At 46.4% G+C, this 18,747-nt stretch overlaps 1 protein-coding gene across 2 annotated transcripts in view; it reads left to right on the forward strand.

Annotated features, from left to right (window-relative positions):
* Positions 1–18,747, forward strand: part of CD86 (CD86 molecule) — a 71,681-nt gene that overhangs the window by 26,708 nt on the left and 26,226 nt on the right. For both annotated transcript variants that reach the window (XM_062177049.1, XM_062177057.1), the window contains exon 2: positions 13,554–13,603. In XM_062177049.1, the coding sequence (XP_062033033.1) occupies positions 13,554–13,603 (50 nt within the window). The remainder of the gene's footprint in view (positions 1–13,553; positions 13,604–18,747) is intronic.

Here is an 18,747-nt window from a genome sequence, read left to right on the forward strand (position 1 = left end):
ATCAGAGTTTAACAGTGGTTCCTCGGGAGGCACCAGCTTTGAGACACATTAAGCAGATGTCTAGGGTGCAGAGTTGTATGTTATTAGAAATCTGTGGCCGGCACCGTGGCTCACTTGGCTAATCCTCTGCCTGCGGCTCCTGCACACCGGGTTCTAGTCCCGGTTGGGGCGCCAGATTCTGTCCCGGTTGCTCCTCTTCCAGTCCAACTCTGCTGTGGCCTGGGAGTGCAGTGGAGGATGGCCCATGTCCTTGGGCACCCGCATGGGAGACCAGGAAGAAGCAGCTGGCTCCTGGCTTCGGATCGGCACAGTGCGCTGGCCGCAGCGGCCATTGCTGGGTGAACCAACAGAAAAAGGAAGACCTTTCTCTCTGTCTCTCTCTCTCTCACTGTCTAATTCTGCCTGTCAAAAAAATAAATAAATAAATCTGTTCACGACCTATCTTGGGAAAAACTGTAGAGGCAGGTGGCCATCTTCTAGGGGAAGATAGTAACTCTCTGAGGAAGACTTGAACAGTGCAGTGGCCCAGGCTGCCAACCCTCCTGAGTGGAAGTGTGAGTATGAGTGGGCCAAGCTGGAGGCAGTACTGGGTGAGCTGTCCGCTGCTCTACCAGAAATCCAACCCTAGAAGCCTGGCACACTTTATTTCTGCTACCAAGGTACAGGTCTGAGACCTGGTTTGATCCTGATCCCACTCCACCTTCTGGGCCACAGAGTACTTGCTGTTCTCCATGTCTTCTGAAGTTCTGGAGGGCTTGTGGTCAGTGCCCACGCCATGGCGCCTGTAATGCACCATGCTGTGGACTGCGCTAACAATGAGAGGGCTGGACTGGGCTGGCGGGGAGAGGGAGATGGAGTGTCCCGCTGCTCTCCTTTACCCCCCACCCTCACCCCTTCCGAGGAACACAGTGAGAATCCCAGGAAGGGACTTAAGTTGACGGAGTTTGGGGCGAGCTCTTGTCTAGTGGTTAAGATGCCGCTTAAGACCTGTGTTCCACATCAGGGGTCCTGGATTTGATTCTCAGTTCTGATTCCTGCTTCGTGCTCATGCAGACCCTGGGAGGATTCCTGCCACCTATGTGGGAGACCTGGATTCCCAAACTCAGCCCAGCCTAGCACTGGCCATTACAGGCATTTGAGCAGTGAACCAGTGAATTAGATCTGTATCTGTCTGTCTGTCTCTCTCTGCCTGTTAAAAAAAATAGTTTTGAAAAAAAAAAAAAGCAGCGAGGTTCAATCACCCGCCATGTAACAGTTCCTCCTAAGATATCTGTGTTATCACCCTCACTTTCACTTGAGTTATTCTGGTGACAAGGAGCTTGTTCCTTCACACGGAAGTCCACTTCTTGGTTGTAGCACTCTCTTAAATGTTCATCTTTTGCAGCTGAGCTCTGGTTCCCTGTAGCTTCCAGCTGTTGCAGCTGCTTTCCCTTCAGCAACAGTGTGCGTGTCCCGCCGTGGAAGGGCCTTTGCATATTTGCCATCATGCACTTGCCGTCCTCTCTTCTTCAGGTTCGTTGCCCCCAGTCCTTGAATTCTTCCTCATTTGACCTAATTTCATTATTCCCTAGTGAATCAAGGTGCCCTTTCACTTGATAAATTCTGATTTGTTGGCGTCATTCAACTATAACCGGCCTCATTGAACGTGACACCACAAGTGATGTGCTCTGATTAGCACAGGGTGCAGTCAACACATTGTGCACTAAGATTGAGTTAATTTTTGGTTAGCCATGCCACGCTAACGTTTGTGTGATGTTTAGAATAAGCTGTCTCTCGAGTGTCACCCATCCCACCCAGTCATTGTTTCAAACTTAAGTACAGGTCTTAGTGCTTGGCCCTCACGAGACGCATCATTTCAGTATTAGTCTCTCTTTTCAGGCTTTGTGAATATTAATTGAGCTGCCCAACTTTTTGCTCATTTTTGTGTCACCTGCACATTTGAAAACAGAAGTATGATTTCTATTGCTTTCATTTGTAGTTTTACTAAGTATGTAAATGTGAAAAATTAAACAAAATGGAGACTCCTATAGCACCCGCTGTGGTTATTAGCCTGCTACGCAAGAGTGATTCTTAACACTCAGTTGATGAATGAGTCAAGAGGTCGATTAATCAATGCTTTGTCCTCATACCCATATTTCATCCAGAGCCAGATCCTGCTGACTATAATCATAAATATTTCTTGATCTAGCCAGAGCCATCTTTTCAAAAAGGAAAAGCAGATTAGATTAGTCCTCTGCTTTAATCTTGTTGGTGGTTCATGGTGCTCTCAGAATAAAGATCAAAATGCTTAACTAACCCACAAGACAAATGTGGCTTGGCCCCTGCTGGCCTCTCTGCCCCTGTCTCCCATAACTCTTCGTCTTAGCCACGTTGACCTTCCCATACCTTCTCTCGTGCTTCTTCCTGCCTCAGTGCCTTTGCAAATGCTATTCCCTGAGCTAGAGTCTTTCCCAGCCACCCTCCCAACTTCACCTACTTAGCACCTATTCAATCTCCTCTGTTTAGCTATTGGTGCATTATAAACTGCCCCCACATTTAGCAGCTTAAAACAATGAATATCCTATTCTCTCAAGGTGTTGCCAGTGAAGAATATGAGCAGGCCTCAGAGTGATTCTTTTGTTCTTTGCTGCATCAATTGATACCACTTGATGGTACTAAGCTGTTGGAAGAGTTGGCCCAGACATGCACTGTACAGTTAAGTAGCCACTAGCCAGTCTCACGTGGCTACCGATCACTTGAAACGTCGCTAGACCTAATTAAGATGTGCTGTAATACTCCTAGGTGTTTTCAAAATTTGGTGCAGAAAAATAATGTATCCATTAATTTTTTATTGATTACATGTTGAAGTAATATTTGAAATATATTAGATTAAATAAAGAACATTTAAAAAAACTAATGTCGGCCAGCGCCGCGGCTCAATAGACTAATCCTCCGCCTGCGGCGCCGGCACACCAGGTTCTAGTCCCGGTCGGGGCGTCAGATTCTGTCCTGGTTGCCTTTCTTCCAGGCCAGCTCTCTGCTATGGCCAGGAGGGCAGTGGAGGATGGCCCAAGTGCTTGGGCCCTGCACCCCATGGGGGACCAGGTTAAGCACCTGGCTCCTGGCTTCGGATCAGCGCGGTGCGCCGGCTGCAGCGAGCTGGCCGCAGTGGCCATTGGGGAGTGAACCAACGGCAAAGGAAGACCTTTCTGTCTGTCTCTCTCTCTCACTGTCCACTCTGCCTGTCCAAACAAAACAAAACAAAACCAAAAAACCATAATGTCACCTATTTCTTTTTAAATTTTGTTTTATTGATTTGAAAGGTAGAGAGACAGGGATTTCCTATCCACTGGCTCACTCCCCAAATGCCCGCAAGAGCCAGGGCTGGGCCAAGCTGAAGCCAGGCACTGGGAACTCCAGTCAGGTTTCCCATAGGGTGGCAGGGACCCACTCACTTGACTCATCAGCACCTGCGGCCTCCCAGACTGTGCATTAGCAGGAGCTAGACATCCAAGGCAAAGCGGGACTTGAACCCAGACACTCCACCAAGGGATGCGCACCTCTGAAACAATGCCGTGGTTGCTGTGCCAAATGCCCACCCCTCCTCATCATTTTTTAATGTGGCTTTTAGACATTTTCAAATCCCACCGTGGCTTGCCTTGGATTCTTCTTGGACAGTGCTGATTTAGAACAGGAATCCAGCAACTTTATTTATTTATTTTTTTTAAAGATTTATCAGGGCCGGCACTGTGGTGCAGGGGGTTAAGGCCCTAGTCTAAAGCGCTGGCATCCCATATGGGTGTCAGTTCGAGTCCCGGTTGCTCCACTTCGCATCCAGCTCTCTGCTATGGCCTGGGAAAGCAGTAGAAGATGGCCCAAGTCCTTGGGCCCCTGCACCCACGTGGGAAACCTGGAAGAAGCTCCTGGCTCCTGGCTCCAGATCGGCGCAGCTCCAGCTGTCGCGGCCAATTGGGGAGTGAACCATCGGATGGAACACCCCTCTCCCTCTCCCTCTCCCTCTCCCTCTCCCTCTCCCTCTCCCTCTCCCTCTCCCTCTCCCTCTCTTAAAAAAAAGGGTACTTTGGGTCCTTTTAAAAAAAGATTTATTTATTTATTTGAAAGTCAGAGTTACATAGAGAGAGGAGAGGCATCTTCATTCTTTTTTTTAAAGATTCACTTATTGATTTTGAAAAGCAGAGTTACAGAGAGAGAGGGAGAGACAGAGGCAGAAAATTCCCATCTGCTGGTTCACTCCCCAAATGGTCACAGAGGCCAAGGATGGGCCAGGCTGAAGCCAGGAGCCAGGAGGTTCATTCAGGTCTTCCACTTGTGTGGTGACAGCCCGAAAACTTGGGCTATCTTCTGCTTTCCCAGGCCATTAGCAGGAAGTCGGATCAGAAGTGGAGTAGCCGGGACTCAAACCAGCTCTCATAAGGGATGCCTGCATCACACGTGATGGCTTTACCCGCTACACCACAATGCCAGCCCCCAAGCAATATCTTAACCATTGTACCAAATGCCTGCCCCCCCTCCCAAATAGCTTGTACTATAAAAGACCAGATAAAAATTGTTACCACCTTTGCAGATCCTGTGGTCTCTGCCACTGCTGCTCAACTCTGCCTTTGTGATGTGAAAGCAACAAAAGACAATAATTAAATAGACCTGCATTTCAATAATACTATTTATAAAAATAGATGGGAGCCAGATTTTGTCTGCAGGGTATAAGCTGCCGGCCCCTGTGGCTGCTGACTTGGCGGAGACGGCTGGAAGGCTGAGTTGAGCTGAAACAGTTGACCCCGACGCTTCTACTCAGCGTCAGCAGCCTGGTGACCTCAGGGTAGGGGATGTCTTACCTGTTGGCTCAGACCCACAGAAAACATGTTCCACAAGAACATGCTAGAACAAGGAAGAAGCCGCAAAGCTTCCTATGACCTAGTGTCAGAAGTCCCAGAACTTCCGTGTTACTGCATTTTAGGGGGCAAACAAGTTAGTAGGGCTAACCCAGACTCAAGGATAAGACTCCGCCTCTTTGGGGGAACAGTGGCGAAGAATATGTGTCCTTCATTCTTGATATCTCAGGGTAGACTGGTGCTACCACAGGCCCTCAAAGTGCCAGACACCTCTTTTGTAGTACTTATCATAGTTACGATTTCACATTTATTTGTATGATTATTTGATGGTTGTCTTGCTCCTCTACTAAGCTGTGAGCGAGCTCATGAAGAGGAGATGTTCTGGTTTTGCTCATCATTGTATTCCTAGCACCAAACACAATTACTGCCTCAGTAAATATGTATTGAATGAATGGAAATGAATAAGTGAACCAAATAACTGTACCAATATTGAGTCCACATTTCTCCATTTGCTCTCAAGCCTATCAAGAGATACTATCTGAAATCTTGTTAAAATTCAGCTGTACTCAATTTCCAGCAATGTTCTTTCTTTTTTTAAAAAAAATAATTTATTTTATTTATTTGAAATAGTTACAAAGAGAAAGGGAGAGACGGAGAAAGAGATCTTCCATTTGCTAGTTCATGTCCCAGATGGCCTGGCTGGGCCAGGCTGAAGCTAGGAGCATGGAACTCCATCCAGGTGTCCCATATGGGTGGCAGAGGCCCAGGTATCTTCTGCGGCTTTCCCAAGCACATGAACAGGGAGCTGGATTGGAAGTGGAGCAGCTGGGACTCCAGCGCTCACTCTGATGTGGGATGCTGGTGTCACAACCAGTAGTTTAACTCACTGTGCCACAGTCCTGTCCCCTCTCTCCCCAGCAACCTTCTTATTTTGTATATCATAAGAAATGAAGTAAGTTGGGGCTGGTGTTGTGGCATAGTGGGTAAGACTGCCACCTATGTGGGTGTTGGTTCAAGTCCCAACTGCTCCACTTCCCAGTCAGCTCCCTGCTAATGTGCCTGGGAAAGCAGTGGAAGGTGGCCTAAGTGTTTGGGCTCCTGCTACCCACACGGGAGACCCGGATGAAGCTCCTGTCTCCTGGCCTCCACCTGGCCCAGTGCTGGCCAATGCAGCCACCTAGGGAGTGAAACAGTAGATGCAAGATTTCTCTCTCTCTCTCTCTCTCTCTTTCTCTGAAACTCTGACTTTCAAAATAAATCCTTTTTTAAAAAAAGATTTCATTTATTTATTTGAGAGTAAGAGTTACAGAGAGCGGAAGAGACAGAGAGAAAGGTCTTTCATCTGCTGGTTCACTCCCCAGATGGCTACAACATCCAGAGCTAGGCCAATCTAAAGCCAAGAGCCAGGAGCTTCTTCCTGGTCTCCCACATGGGTGCAGGGGCCCAAGGACTTGAGCCATCTTCTGCTGCTTTCCCAAGCCATAGCAGAGAGCTGGATTAGAAGAGGAGCAGCTGGGACTTGAACCAGCACTGATATGGGTGCCACAGGCAGAGGCTTAGCCCACTACGCCGTAGAGCTGGCCCCAATAAGTAAGTCTTTAAAAAAATATAGGGAAGTCAATTACCCTATTCCTCCCAGTACTTCAAAGGTACTAATAGCTGCTGTAAAGACAGAGCTGCAGCTTCTGATGCTCTGAGAGTGGCTCAGGGCAGCATGTCACCCACAGGCACACCAAGACCCCAGGCAGCTGGCGCTTCTCCAGGATCTGCTCTCCCAGCTGCTGGGCCAGGCCAGCGAGTCTGGCTTGTCCAGCCACTGGATGCACCCTGAATGCTAGATGGAGGCAAATTCAATCCCTCCTCCATGGAGGTTGTAGCAGCTTTGCATCAAGGACTCACACATCCCTGGGAGAAGCTAAGTGTTGCTGCCTTCCACTGTGGTCCTGGAGCTTGGATTGGAACTCTTTGTGGACAGTCTTTCTTTTTAGTACTGTGTGAGGGAGAAGGCTTATACAGCTTTGCAACTCCCAAAGCCTTTAGAACCATGCTGATTTCCAGTAAACTCAGCAGTTGTTGGCCTGAAAAACTGTGTCAATCAATCACCTTCCTGGAACACCAGGAAAGGCCCAAGCATCACTGCTGGTACCCTGAGTACCACTAACATTCTAGACAAAGTAGTGAGATAGGAAATCTTGTTCTTTGATGCTCTCTGACTTCTACTTTGGAGCCTTTCTCTCACTTCCTGTTTTATTATCTCTGCACTCCACCATGCCATTCCATTCCATTTCTTTTCTTTCAAGATTTTATTTATTTATTTGAGAGTTAGAGTCCCAGGCAGAGGGAGAGACAGAGAGAAAGGTTTTCCATTCGCTGGTTCACTCCCCAAATGGCTGCAAGGGCTGGAGCTGTGCCGATCCAAGGCCAGGAGCCAGGAGCTTCTTCTGGGTCTCCCACACTGGTACAGGGGTCCAAGCACTTGGGCCCTCTTCCACTGCTTTCCCAGGCCATAGCAGAGAGCTGGATTGGAAGATGAGCAGCTGGGACTTGAGCTGGTGCCCATATGGGATGCTGACGCTGCAGGCAGAGGCTTAGCCCACTACACCACAGTGCCGGTCCCAATCCCAACTCCATTTCTGGCCCATGTCCCCTCATCCTGCTTTTGTCCTGCACTAGACCTCACAAGCTCCCCCAGGCCTGAGCTGTGAAAAATATTCCTTCCTTATGCCTCCCTTTTGCTGCCCAGATAACTCCTGTTTCCCCAGGGCACTTCCAGGTGTGCCTGCAGCCAACCCCATGCCAGGAAGTGGATTGCCTGTCAGGTTAAGCACAGCAGAGCCCTCTCTGTGCCTGACATGTAGTAGGTGCTCAGGCATCCCTGGGGAATGAATGGCTGCTCAGGACAGAAACTCCCCTGAGGCAGAGGGGTACTTTCAGCCCCTCTCCTCCATCTCAGCCTGTCTCTCTGAGTGTCCTACCTTTGGTCCAAGAACTGCCACTACACCTGGCCCTGGGATGTGTTCTCTCCCTGTTACAACTGAAGCTGGCTGGGAATGTTAAAGAAGGTACACCAGTGTTAAAGAGAATACAATAAGGCCACATGCGTTTATTTTTTTTTTTTTAAGATTTATTTATTTGAAAGTCAGAGTTACACAGAGAGATGGAGAGGCAGAGAGAGAGAGAGAGAGAGAGAGAGAGAGAGAGAGAGAGGTCTTCCATCTGCTTGTTCACTCTCCAGTTGGCCACAATGGCCGTAACTGTGCCGATCTGAAGCTGGAAGCCAGAAGCCTCTTCCAGGTCTTCTATATAGGTGCAGGGGCCCAAGGATTTGGGCCATCTTCCATTGCTTTCCCAGGCCACAGCAGAGAGCTGGATGGGAAGTGGAGCAGCCGGGACTCGAACCAGTGCCGGCCTCATGGCTACATGAGTTTAAATCTCACTCTTCTAATTACTAGTTGGGTGGCCTAGGGCAAGTGTCTTAGTCTCTCTGGAACTTGATTCCTGCATCTACTGTACAGGGATGAATAATCTCACCATATTGTACTGAGTAATAGTATGGTTAATCATTCACCCAACTCTTACTCCTGTTCTGTGATGGACCAGAACCATAAAGTGAGAGCGATATATGGCAGGTAATCTTCTTGTAAACATTTATTTGTTTGAGAGAGAGAGTGAGTGAGTGAGCATGCTCCCATCCACTGATTCACTGTCCCAAATGCCTGCAACAGCCAGGCCCAGTACCGGGAGCCAAGAACTCAGTCAGGTCTCCCACGTGGGTTCACCTTAGCAGGAAGCTGGAACCAGGAGCAGGTTCTGGGAATCCAACCCAAGTACTCCAATACTGGGATGCGAGTGTCTTAACCAGAGTCGCCATCCTCCTCCTCCTCCTCCTCCTCTTCCTCTTCTTCTTCTTCTTCTCCCTTCTTCTCCCTTCTTCTTTCTCTTCTTCCTCTTCTTCCTCTTCTTCCTCTTCTTCTTCTTCTTCTTCTTCCTCTTCTTCTTCTTCTTCTTGAAGCCTTTTATTTAATGAGTACAAATTTCATAGGTATAACTTTTGAATTATAGTGGTTCTTCCCCCCATATCCGCCTTCCCACCCCCAAACCATCTCACCTCCTGCTCCCTCTCCCATCCTATTCTTCATTAAGATTTGTTTTTAATTAACTTTATGTACAGAAGACCAACTCTATACCAAGTAAAGATTTCAACAATTTGCACACACACACACACATACACACAATATAAAGTACTGTTTGAGAATAAGTTTTACAGTTAATTCTCATAGTACAACTCATTGAGGACAGAGGTCCTGCATGGGGAGTAAGTACACAGTGATTCCTGTTGTTAATTTAACAATTAACAGTCTTTTGTATGACAGCAGTGATTACTTGATGCTCTCGACATGAGCTGCCAAGGCTATGGAAGCCTTCTTAGTTCACAATTTCTGTCAGTATTTAGACAAGGCCATAAGCAAAGTGGAAGTTTTCTCCTCCCTTCAGAGAAAATTCTTTGATGGCCCCTTCTTTCCCCTGGGGTCTCACTCACAGAGATCAGAGATCCTTCATGTAGGTTGTTTTTTTTGTTTGTTTTTTGCTTTTTGTTTTTTTGCCACGAGGTCTTGGCTTTCCATGCCTGAAATGCTCTTATGGGCTTTTCAGAATGCCTTAAGGGATGATTCTGAGGTCAGAGTGCTGTCTAGGGCATTTGTCATTCTATAATTAATCAGAATCTTAACTGCTGCCCATATCACCCACTCTCAGGGGCTCCTGGGAAGCTACTGGAGTGGGCCTCTAGTCACACGGACACTACTCGCGCTAGGTTTTTGAACAGTTCACTCACCTCACAGACCTTATTCTGCTCACAGCTTACAGAAGTCCCCTCTCTGAGAATCCTGCGGTAAATTCGGAAGTTCTTTCCTCTCCCATTCCCCTTCTCGCACTCTCCCTTCAAAAGCCAGAGGTTGCGCTCCACAGACCCTCCAGAGCCAAGCAGGACTCGTGGGTGAGGATGCGAATTCAGTCCTCGGGGAGCAGCGGGATTTCTGCACTTCTTCAGAGCCAGCACCACTGGAGGAACTGGGACCTGATCCAGTCCCCCATCCTCACGCACACATGTGCCATGGCTGGAGTTGACAGAAATCCTTACCCTGCTGCATTTAGCCTTTATGAAAGAGGATGGTGTTTGTTGAGAGGATGTTAGCACATTTCAATAGGATCACTGGCAAATTCAGTGTCCACAGGGTGTCCCAGGCTGGCGTGCTGTTTGCACCTTCACGTCCCCGAGGTTCACTGGAAGGACTGTCGCTCCTGGGCCAGCCTGGGATTGCGAGGTGGAATGTGACTGTTTGTAAGTCTTGGAAGGGCTTTGGCAGAACGCTGTGAGGCTTTCTTGGGAGAGTTGCAGAGGACAAAATCAGCAGCAAGGACAGCAAGCAAAGGAGACGAAGTTTCTAACCTAGGGGAAGAAAGTTTCCAAATAGAGAAGTCAAAAATGGCAGTGACTTCCTGGTCAGGGCCAGTGCTCCTCCCCACTGTGTGAATTACAGGGACCATTTGTCCAGGATTTCCCTTGGTCATACCGATTTCAAGTACTTGCTTGAATTAAAGGTGGTCTGCAAAATTTATAGCAAAATGCAATTTGATTTTGTGTTCCTGTTGAATATGTCACCCTAAGGGAAAAGAAAAATGCTGTTTTTGGTTTGGCCAAGCACACTGAGTTTTGGTTTGCAAATAATGAGAGGTGTCTAGATCAGATGGGAGTTCAGACCCAAGGGCTCACTGTCCGTGGCATCTAGGGTGAGTAAGATGTTGGGGATTTAGCGTGAGGAAATGTGCAGGATTCACATGGGGAACTCTGTTCTCGGGCTCTGTCCTTCAATGATGTCAGCTTTGGCCCCACAGATAATACCTAAACTCTGCAACCTATTACAGCCACGGGAAGGGAGGGAAAGAACAAATAGGAGCCAGTCATATAGTTCATAGACTGAACACCTACTGGGCACTTCAGCAACTGAATACATTTTCAACTAGTCACAAAGTGCTACTTTGCTATACTATAAAAAAATCGTTTAGAAAAGGCCAAAGACTCAAAATAAAAATAGATGGAAGAAATGCAGAGATAGTACGAGCAGCAGGAAAGACCACCTCTTATACATTTGAAAAGACGCTCATATTCATAGTGAGAGAAATTCATTTGTAAGTGACAGTGAGAACCCTCTCACATCCATTAGGATGACTATTGTTTAACAACCAAGACAGAAAATCCAAGTTTTGGCAAGAATGTGGAGAAGTTACAAGTGTTGTGCAGTGTTGATGAGAATGTAAAGTGGTGTCAGTGTAGAGAAAACAGCTAACACTTCTTCAAAAACCTAAAAATAGAATTTCCATATGATCCAGAAATTTCACTTCTGGGTATATGCCCAAAGGAAGTGAAAGCAGGGTCTCACAGGGGTATCTGTGAACGCATTTTCATTGCCGTGTTATTCACCAACAGCTCAAGTGTGGTTGCAGCTCAGGTAGCGATCAATAGATGAATGGATCAACAAAATGTGGAAGACTGTTCTCTTCAAATAAGTGACGTCCTGACACATGCTACAGCATGGATGAACCGTAAAGACATTATGCTGAGGGAACAAAGACAGATAGTCAACTTCATGGAGATATAAGGTAGAACAGTGGGTCCCAGGACCTGGGAGACGAGGAGAACAGGGAGTTGTTGTTTAACGAGCATAAAGTTTTCGTTGTCCAAGTTAAGGAGTTGTGCAGACAGATGGTGGTGATGGTTGCAAAAAGGATGTAGATGTATTTAATAAGACTGCTTTCTTAAAAAGGAAGAGAGAACAACTAAAAATAATTTTAATTACAATAAAACACATTTTAGCCTTTCCTATTTATAAACTTACTATGTTGGAAAAGGAGAAAAATAAGCACTCTCTTGCTGATAGAAGCATAAACACATAATCTCATGGAAGGACAATTTTTCAATATTGGTGAAAACTGAAATTGCAATTACTGCATTTCATGGAATCAACCTACATATCCTTTAAAAGGGACTGGAAAAATGAGCAGTGGCTATCCAATGGAATGGAATGAATAATTTGCAATGGCCAACTTGGGGATACTCATGCCTTAACACAGAATATTCTCCTCGTTGCACAGCATGCTCCCATTGGTGTTTAGGGATACAGCGAAAAACGATTATGGATTGGTGTTTTCATTTTTTTTGCATAAAATAACGGCAAACAGAAGCAAGAAATTGGTTAACAGGTAGCAAGGACCACTCGTTATGTTTATGGAGAAAACTAGGTTTGGGGGAGAGACTTGCGTTCTACAATTTACCGCTTTTACCTGTTAAATTTTGTGTGCCAGTAGGATCTATTTTAAAAATATACTTTCAAATAGAAGGGTTATGGTCTGGAAGGGAAGAAACACTTTTAGTCCAATGCCCCGTGTTGTGGGAGCAGAGAGGAAGGAAAAGAATGGCCTCTAGACAACCCCAGGTCCCCTCCACCCCTGACCTGTCCCAGGAAAGGGATTTCCGCTATTGGATAAAGAACAGTTGTGCATCTTCTCCTGAGCCTTGGTTTGTTTCTATCAATGGACCTGGGAATTAGTAGATAGGTTTGGGGATTAATCCATTGGTTAGGCTTTTCTTTTTCACACTGGCTGTTAAAATACTAGAAGCCAAACTCGTGCCCTGTCCAAGGCAAGGGAAGCATTAGCAGTAACCTTGTGCTTGGTTCTATTTTATATTCCTGTGTTTGGTTTTCTTTCTTTCTTTTTTTCCCATCTGTTTCTAGGTTGGTTGTCTTTCCTTATGTTGTGCTTCCCTGTAAGTCAGCCTATAGCATTTTTGGTCTAAATTGGGTTAAGAAGGAGGGTAAAGGAAGAGAAAAAAGGGAGATGAGGAAGTTGAGGACAGAGGTTACAAAGCCATGCATGTCATCTTCTGTGACTCCCTTGTGTGGATTAAGTGCAGTGGTTTTCCAAGTGGACCAACAGCGTTGTCCTCCCCTGTGAGTTTGCTGGCCATAAAAGTCAATGCACTTCACCCCAACCTACTCAGTCAGTCTATGGATGAGGCCCAGGAGGCTGCTCCACATGATCTCCCAGGTTTTTATGCACAGGAAAATGTAATGCCAACAGGGAAACCAAAGAAAGGTTGATTTTTAAACATAAATACTGTCCATGTGTCCCACGACACTAGAGTATCGATCAAAATTACTCATGCTACTGCAATAAACAATCTCCAAAGTTGCTTTTTGGCTAATGTCACTGTCCACTGTGAATCAGTGACTTGGTGGTGAGGGGTGGGGTGCTGTTTCACTCACTTACTCAGCAAATCAGCTCGCCTCCGTTGCGAGCCCTTTTCATCTTGTGAGCCCTTGGACTTCCCCGCTGCACCCCCTGCATCTGAAGAAGCAGAAGGGAAAGCAGAGAGAGAGGGGGCTTCAGCGTCCATGTCTGGAAGCAACACACATCTTTCCCGCCCTCAATCCATTGATCAGAACCTGGTCACGTGGCTGCTGAACCGTAGGGGAGGCTGGGAAATATGGCCTCTTTGTGGCACCGAGAGGAGAAGCAGATGGTTTCAGTGAGCACATAGCTTTGTCTCTGCCACACCCAGGCACCCGAGTGACTCCTGAACTGCATTTCTAGGTCACATTTTGGTGGACGTTGGTTTTCAGTTTCATTTTCTAATCAAGCTTTATCTTTTCTTTGTAACTCTAGCACAATGGGACTGAGTGTCACGGTCTTTGTGATGGCCCTCCTGCTCTCTGGTAAGAATCTTTGCACTTTATCAAATCCTAGATCCTTTTACTGTCTCCTGATGGGTCTACCCACCACCAGCCCAGGCCTGAGACCTGGCAGGTTTCGCTCACCTTTGACTTTGCACTGCACACTACCATAGCCAAAGAGCTCCTGCAGAAGAGGGAAGCGTCAGGCCTGAGAGGCAGGCCCAGCTGGCATGCAGCCCATGACGCTGCTCTTGTCCTCTGCTGCCCGCTCTCCCCCAGCAGATTGCATGCACAGAGCGGAGGGCAGGCTGGCCTGCCTGGGGAGCGGGGGAGGCTGCTGCGCCGGGGGACTGTGAAGTGATCCTTGTGCTCCACATGCACTCTCTCTGGTCTCCTCTGTTCCACATCTGTCATCATCAGGTTCCTGGAAAACAGCTAATGGGCTTCTCAAAGTCTCTTTACGTTACAGCACACCGATTTCCACATGTTGGGCCTTCCTTTTCCTGTCTCCCTTGCGCATCACCCAGCGCCCATGGACCACTGTTGTCACCATGTACTGATTTCTGGCAGCTGTGTGCCTTAAGCTAATTGCCTCAAGCAATTTAGTATGTAATTAATGAAGCGGAAACTTTAGGCTTCCCCACTCACCTTTTCTCCATCCCCAAGGCCTCAGGAGGGTCCCCAGCAGTGTGGTCACATCTTATACTTGGGTAACTGGGGTAAGCTATATTAACCACAGTAAGTTAAGACCACTGTAGCTTGTCCTGCCATCACACTCTCTTCCTGTCAGATGCTGTCATAGTGGCCATATGCATTTTGTATTTGGGTTCTGAAATCATTTATACATTCATTCATTCGAGAGAGAGAGAGAGAGAAAGAGAGAGAGAACCTATTTGATGGTTCACTCCCCAGATGCCTGCAACAGGTGGGTCTGGACTAGAGCTGAGAATTTAATCAAGGTCACCCTCATAGGTGGCAGGAACCAGTTGCCTGAGCCATTATTGCTGCCTCTCAGGTTCTGCATTAGCAAGAAGCTGTATTCAGGAACCACAGGTGGGGACCTGGGCACTCAGGTGGGAGAATGCAGGTTTCTTAACCAGCACCTTTATCTTTTTAAGATTTATTTATTTATTTGAAAGGTAGAATGTCAGTAGATAGGGAGAGAGAGAGAGAGGTCTTCCATCCACTGACTCACTCCCTAGATGGCCACAACAGCCAAGGCTGGGCCAGGTCAAAGCCAGGAGCCAGGAACTCCATCTGGGTCTCCTATGTGGGAGGCAGATTCCCAAGTACTTGAACAATCTTCTTTTGCTTTCCCAGGCACATTAGCAGGGATCTGGATTAGAAGCAAATGAGCCAGAATTGGCATTCTGATATGGGACCCTGGGGTCTCAGGCAGCCCAACCCACTGCACCACAAGGCTGGCCCCTTAACCAGCAACTTAACCACTAGGCTAAAACATCTGCCCCTTCAATCTTTCCTTATTGATGCCCCCAACAAAACATTTAGAAGCATCAGTCCTCTGAAAACTCAAGACATTCCCTGTTTCTTGCTCCTCTCTGTTTCAGTTCCTCTCTCTGTAAACTGGGCTTGGCTCAGGTCCTCGCCATGTATCTCATGTCTTTCAGTTTGTCCTGGTCCACTCCTTCCTGTTGCTCATTTTCAGTGGCCCCAAGAGGGAAGCCATTCCAGTTATGGTTTGAGACAGGCAAGGAAATGACCTGAACCCGCAGTTTGGCTACAACACCTGACAAACAGGCCCAGCCATGAGGTCACCTCCTTCAGATTGCCATACACCACGCCCTTGGCCATGATTGCCTTGCCTGCTATGGGGAATGAGAAATCGGGGTACTAGGCAGAGATACTCCCTTACATCTATGCTGGCGGGAATAGATCTTTTGTGATTTGTTTTTTGCTTAGCACCATCGATCTTGCTGAACTCATGGGTATGAAGTCTGTAGATATACTAAGTAATCATTCACTAGTTTAACTAATAACAGTAGCTTCCAACTCCCAGAGCCAGTGACCTGCTACCGAGGCTCCTGAGGAGGTGGAAGGTGTGTGTGTGTGTGTATGTGTGTGTAAGAATAAGAGAGAGTGAGGCGAGAAAGGGCATAAGATCCTTTCCTCATCCCACTTCTTGATTTACTTATTTGACACACATATGTATACACAATCTCACTTGCTTTGTGTCCAGTACTGTCTCAAGCATTTTATAAATAGCGATTCATTTAAGCATAACAATGATTTTCTTTCTTGTGTCTTGTTATTAGTCCCTACTTTAAGGTGTGGACACTAAAGCCTAGGGAGGATACATAATTTACCCAAGATCAACTTAGCTACTAAGTTGAGAACTTGGGTTCACACCTGCCAGTGTAGATTCAGCGTCTCTCCATTGGATCGTGGCATTATGTGAATTCTCTGTGCTCTTGCTGGTGAACCATCCATTGTGTTAAGATTTATTCCTTAAGGACAGCTTTCGTGGAAAATGTTGCTTCTGCCTCTCCTGTGAGCATGTCTTCCACCTTTCTTGTGACTGTCACCTCGGCTATCCCTAAGGCTTGGGCCCCTGGCCTTCTCACCTCAGTGACCAGTCCAGCTCTTACGACATGAAAGAGAAGGAAGAAAACTGCTCTGGAAATAAAATTTTCAAAAAGGTTGGCCAGAGACACCACTTCCCACTCCCCACCCCACAAAACCTTCTGACTGTTCTACATGCTGGAAGTGAGAAAGTAAAGCCAAGAAACCCTATCAAAACCAAGTCTGGGTGTCACTTTGCCCTGTCCTTGCCTTTGAAACTACTTCTTAGCCTTGAAAAGAATGACCTGCACTGAAACCTTAAAAACAACTCTTGCAAAAGGCAACTGTTTAAGCTTTGTAGTAGCCAGAGAATAAGTGATTATATTTCTGGCAGTGCAAATTTAAAGGGGATAGGAAAATAGTGACACCCAAAGAGAAGATGACATTGCCAATACCTCACGCACTACCAAAAACAACAGCAAAAAGAGATCCCATTCTTTAATAAAGAATGGAAAAAATCTGATGGAATTGTATCTTTCTATTCAGGACACATATCTGCTTATTGGGCTGGTGAACAGTGAGTAACCTGGCCACAGGGGCAGGCGTCCAAAGAGAGAAAGGACATGCAGTTGGCCCAGATAATCCACAGCCAAACTACAGGGCTGAATAATTCATCTGGCAACAGAAGTAAAACAGGCGGGTGAAATAATTGTGTCCCCAACACCCCCGCCACCACATTATCCATTGAGTCTCCCTTTGTCAGGGAAATGAGGCACCACAGTGGACACCCAGGCTCTTCAAGCTAAAACTGGATGAGCATTTAGGACTGAAAAGGGGCTAGAGGAGGCGCTCTGGCTTTGTAGACAGAGGTTGTGATTTGAACTTGGCATTTGCCAAGCTGGGGGACGTCTAAGTGCCATTGTCAGCTCTGTAGCACTTTTAGGCTCCAGCCAGAGTGGTTTGAAGAGAAGAAGTAGGTCCCACATCAGGAGGAATTATCTTTCCAGTCCGACTTTTGACCATTGTTCTCTTTCTCTCTGAGGGTTTCTGGGCCCCAGGGCTTCTCATTTCCTCTTGAATAACTCATTTGGTTCAATTTCTGTATCCAGAGTGGTAGCCTGAAGTCTTTCTTCATTTTAAAATTTATGTAAAATTGGCTCAAACTTTCATGCTATATCCTGTGGAAAAGTCCACTTTTTATTTTTTAAAGATTTATCTGGTTGAAAGGCAGAGTTGGGGTGGAGGGAGTGGGAGAGCTCCATCTTCCATCTACTCATTCACTCTCCAAAGGCACACCACAACCGTACTAGGCTGAAGCCAGGAGCCAGGAGCTTCATCTGGGTCTCCCACATGAGGAGCAGGGGCCCAAGCCGGTGGGCCGTCTTCTACTGCCTTCTCAACCTTCTGATCCAGCTTCCTGCTAGTGCGCATCCTGGGAGGCCTTAGCTGATGGGCGCAAGGACTTAGGCACCTGCCACCCACATGGGAGACCTAGATTTTTATTTCTGGCTCCTGGATGCGGCTTGGTCCAGCCCCAGTAGTTGCAGGCATTTGGGGAATGAACCAGCAGATGGAGGACTCTTGTTCTCGCTCTGTAGCTCTGCCTTTAAAACAATAAAATAAATAACAATTCAAAAAAACCCAGACTTGTAGCCCTTCCTTTATAGCCAAGATTTCACCTCTAGATCTGTTCCACATTTCCAGGCTATAAAGCCAGGTTCTAGGACCTCAAAATATACCTTCTAAAAACACTTATTTATGGTTTTCAATTTTACTCTTTCTTTCCTTCTCTCCAGACAGATAGATGTCTTTATTAAAAATATTCAACTCTTCCAACTATTTAAAAGTCACTTTTCTGATCTTTATCATAAAGGAACAAGTAGAAGAGTAAAAATGGTTATATACAATTGTGGTCACAATATATATGCAAATCTCTGAATATGTTTATTCAGTATGGTTCCTACATACTTCCTTAAGTTTCTAAACTTAAAAGTTTCATTTTTATACTTTGAAACTGTAATAATCCTTTGAGTTAAAATACTGTAATTTGTTTCCTTCTTCTTATTGTACGTCATTCATTTGGATATATTGGCCCTTTGTCTTTGTCTTATGATTACTGAGGGGCTTCCAGCTTAATGGTCTTTGTTTTGTAAAGACTTTTTCTTCATTCTTTAAAGAATGAAGAGTCAGGGTGGACATTTGGCCCAGCAGTCAAGACAAAGGTTAGGATGCCTGTGTCCCATACTGGAGTACCTGGGTTTGAGCCCTGACTGCAGTTCCTGAACCCAATTTCAATGCTGATGTGGATCCTGGAAGATAGCAGTGTTGGCTCAAGTATGTGGATTCCTGACACCCACATGGGAAACTTTAGATTGAGTTTCTGGCTCCCAGCTTCAGCCCTAGCCCAGCCCCAGCCTAGCCCCAGCCTGCGGGCGTTTGGGAATCTGTCTCTATCTCTGTCTCTGTCTCCATCTCTGGCTCTGACTCTGGCTCCCTCTGCCTCTCAAGTTAATAAATAAATAAAAATTTAAAAGATTAAAATAATCAATTTGATTCTTCTTTATAAGTATGGAAAAATGATATTTTATGTTGAGCAGTTTATCTTGCTACGTATTTAAAATGCACTTTTGATCTGAGGATACATATCTTCAGTTTTGGAGACTTGC

The sequence above is a fragment of the Lepus europaeus genome, chromosome 2 (genome assembly GCF_033115175.1).
Source record: "Lepus europaeus isolate LE1 chromosome 2, mLepTim1.pri, whole genome shotgun sequence".
Lineage (NCBI taxonomy): Eukaryota > Metazoa > Chordata > Mammalia > Lagomorpha > Leporidae > Lepus > Lepus europaeus.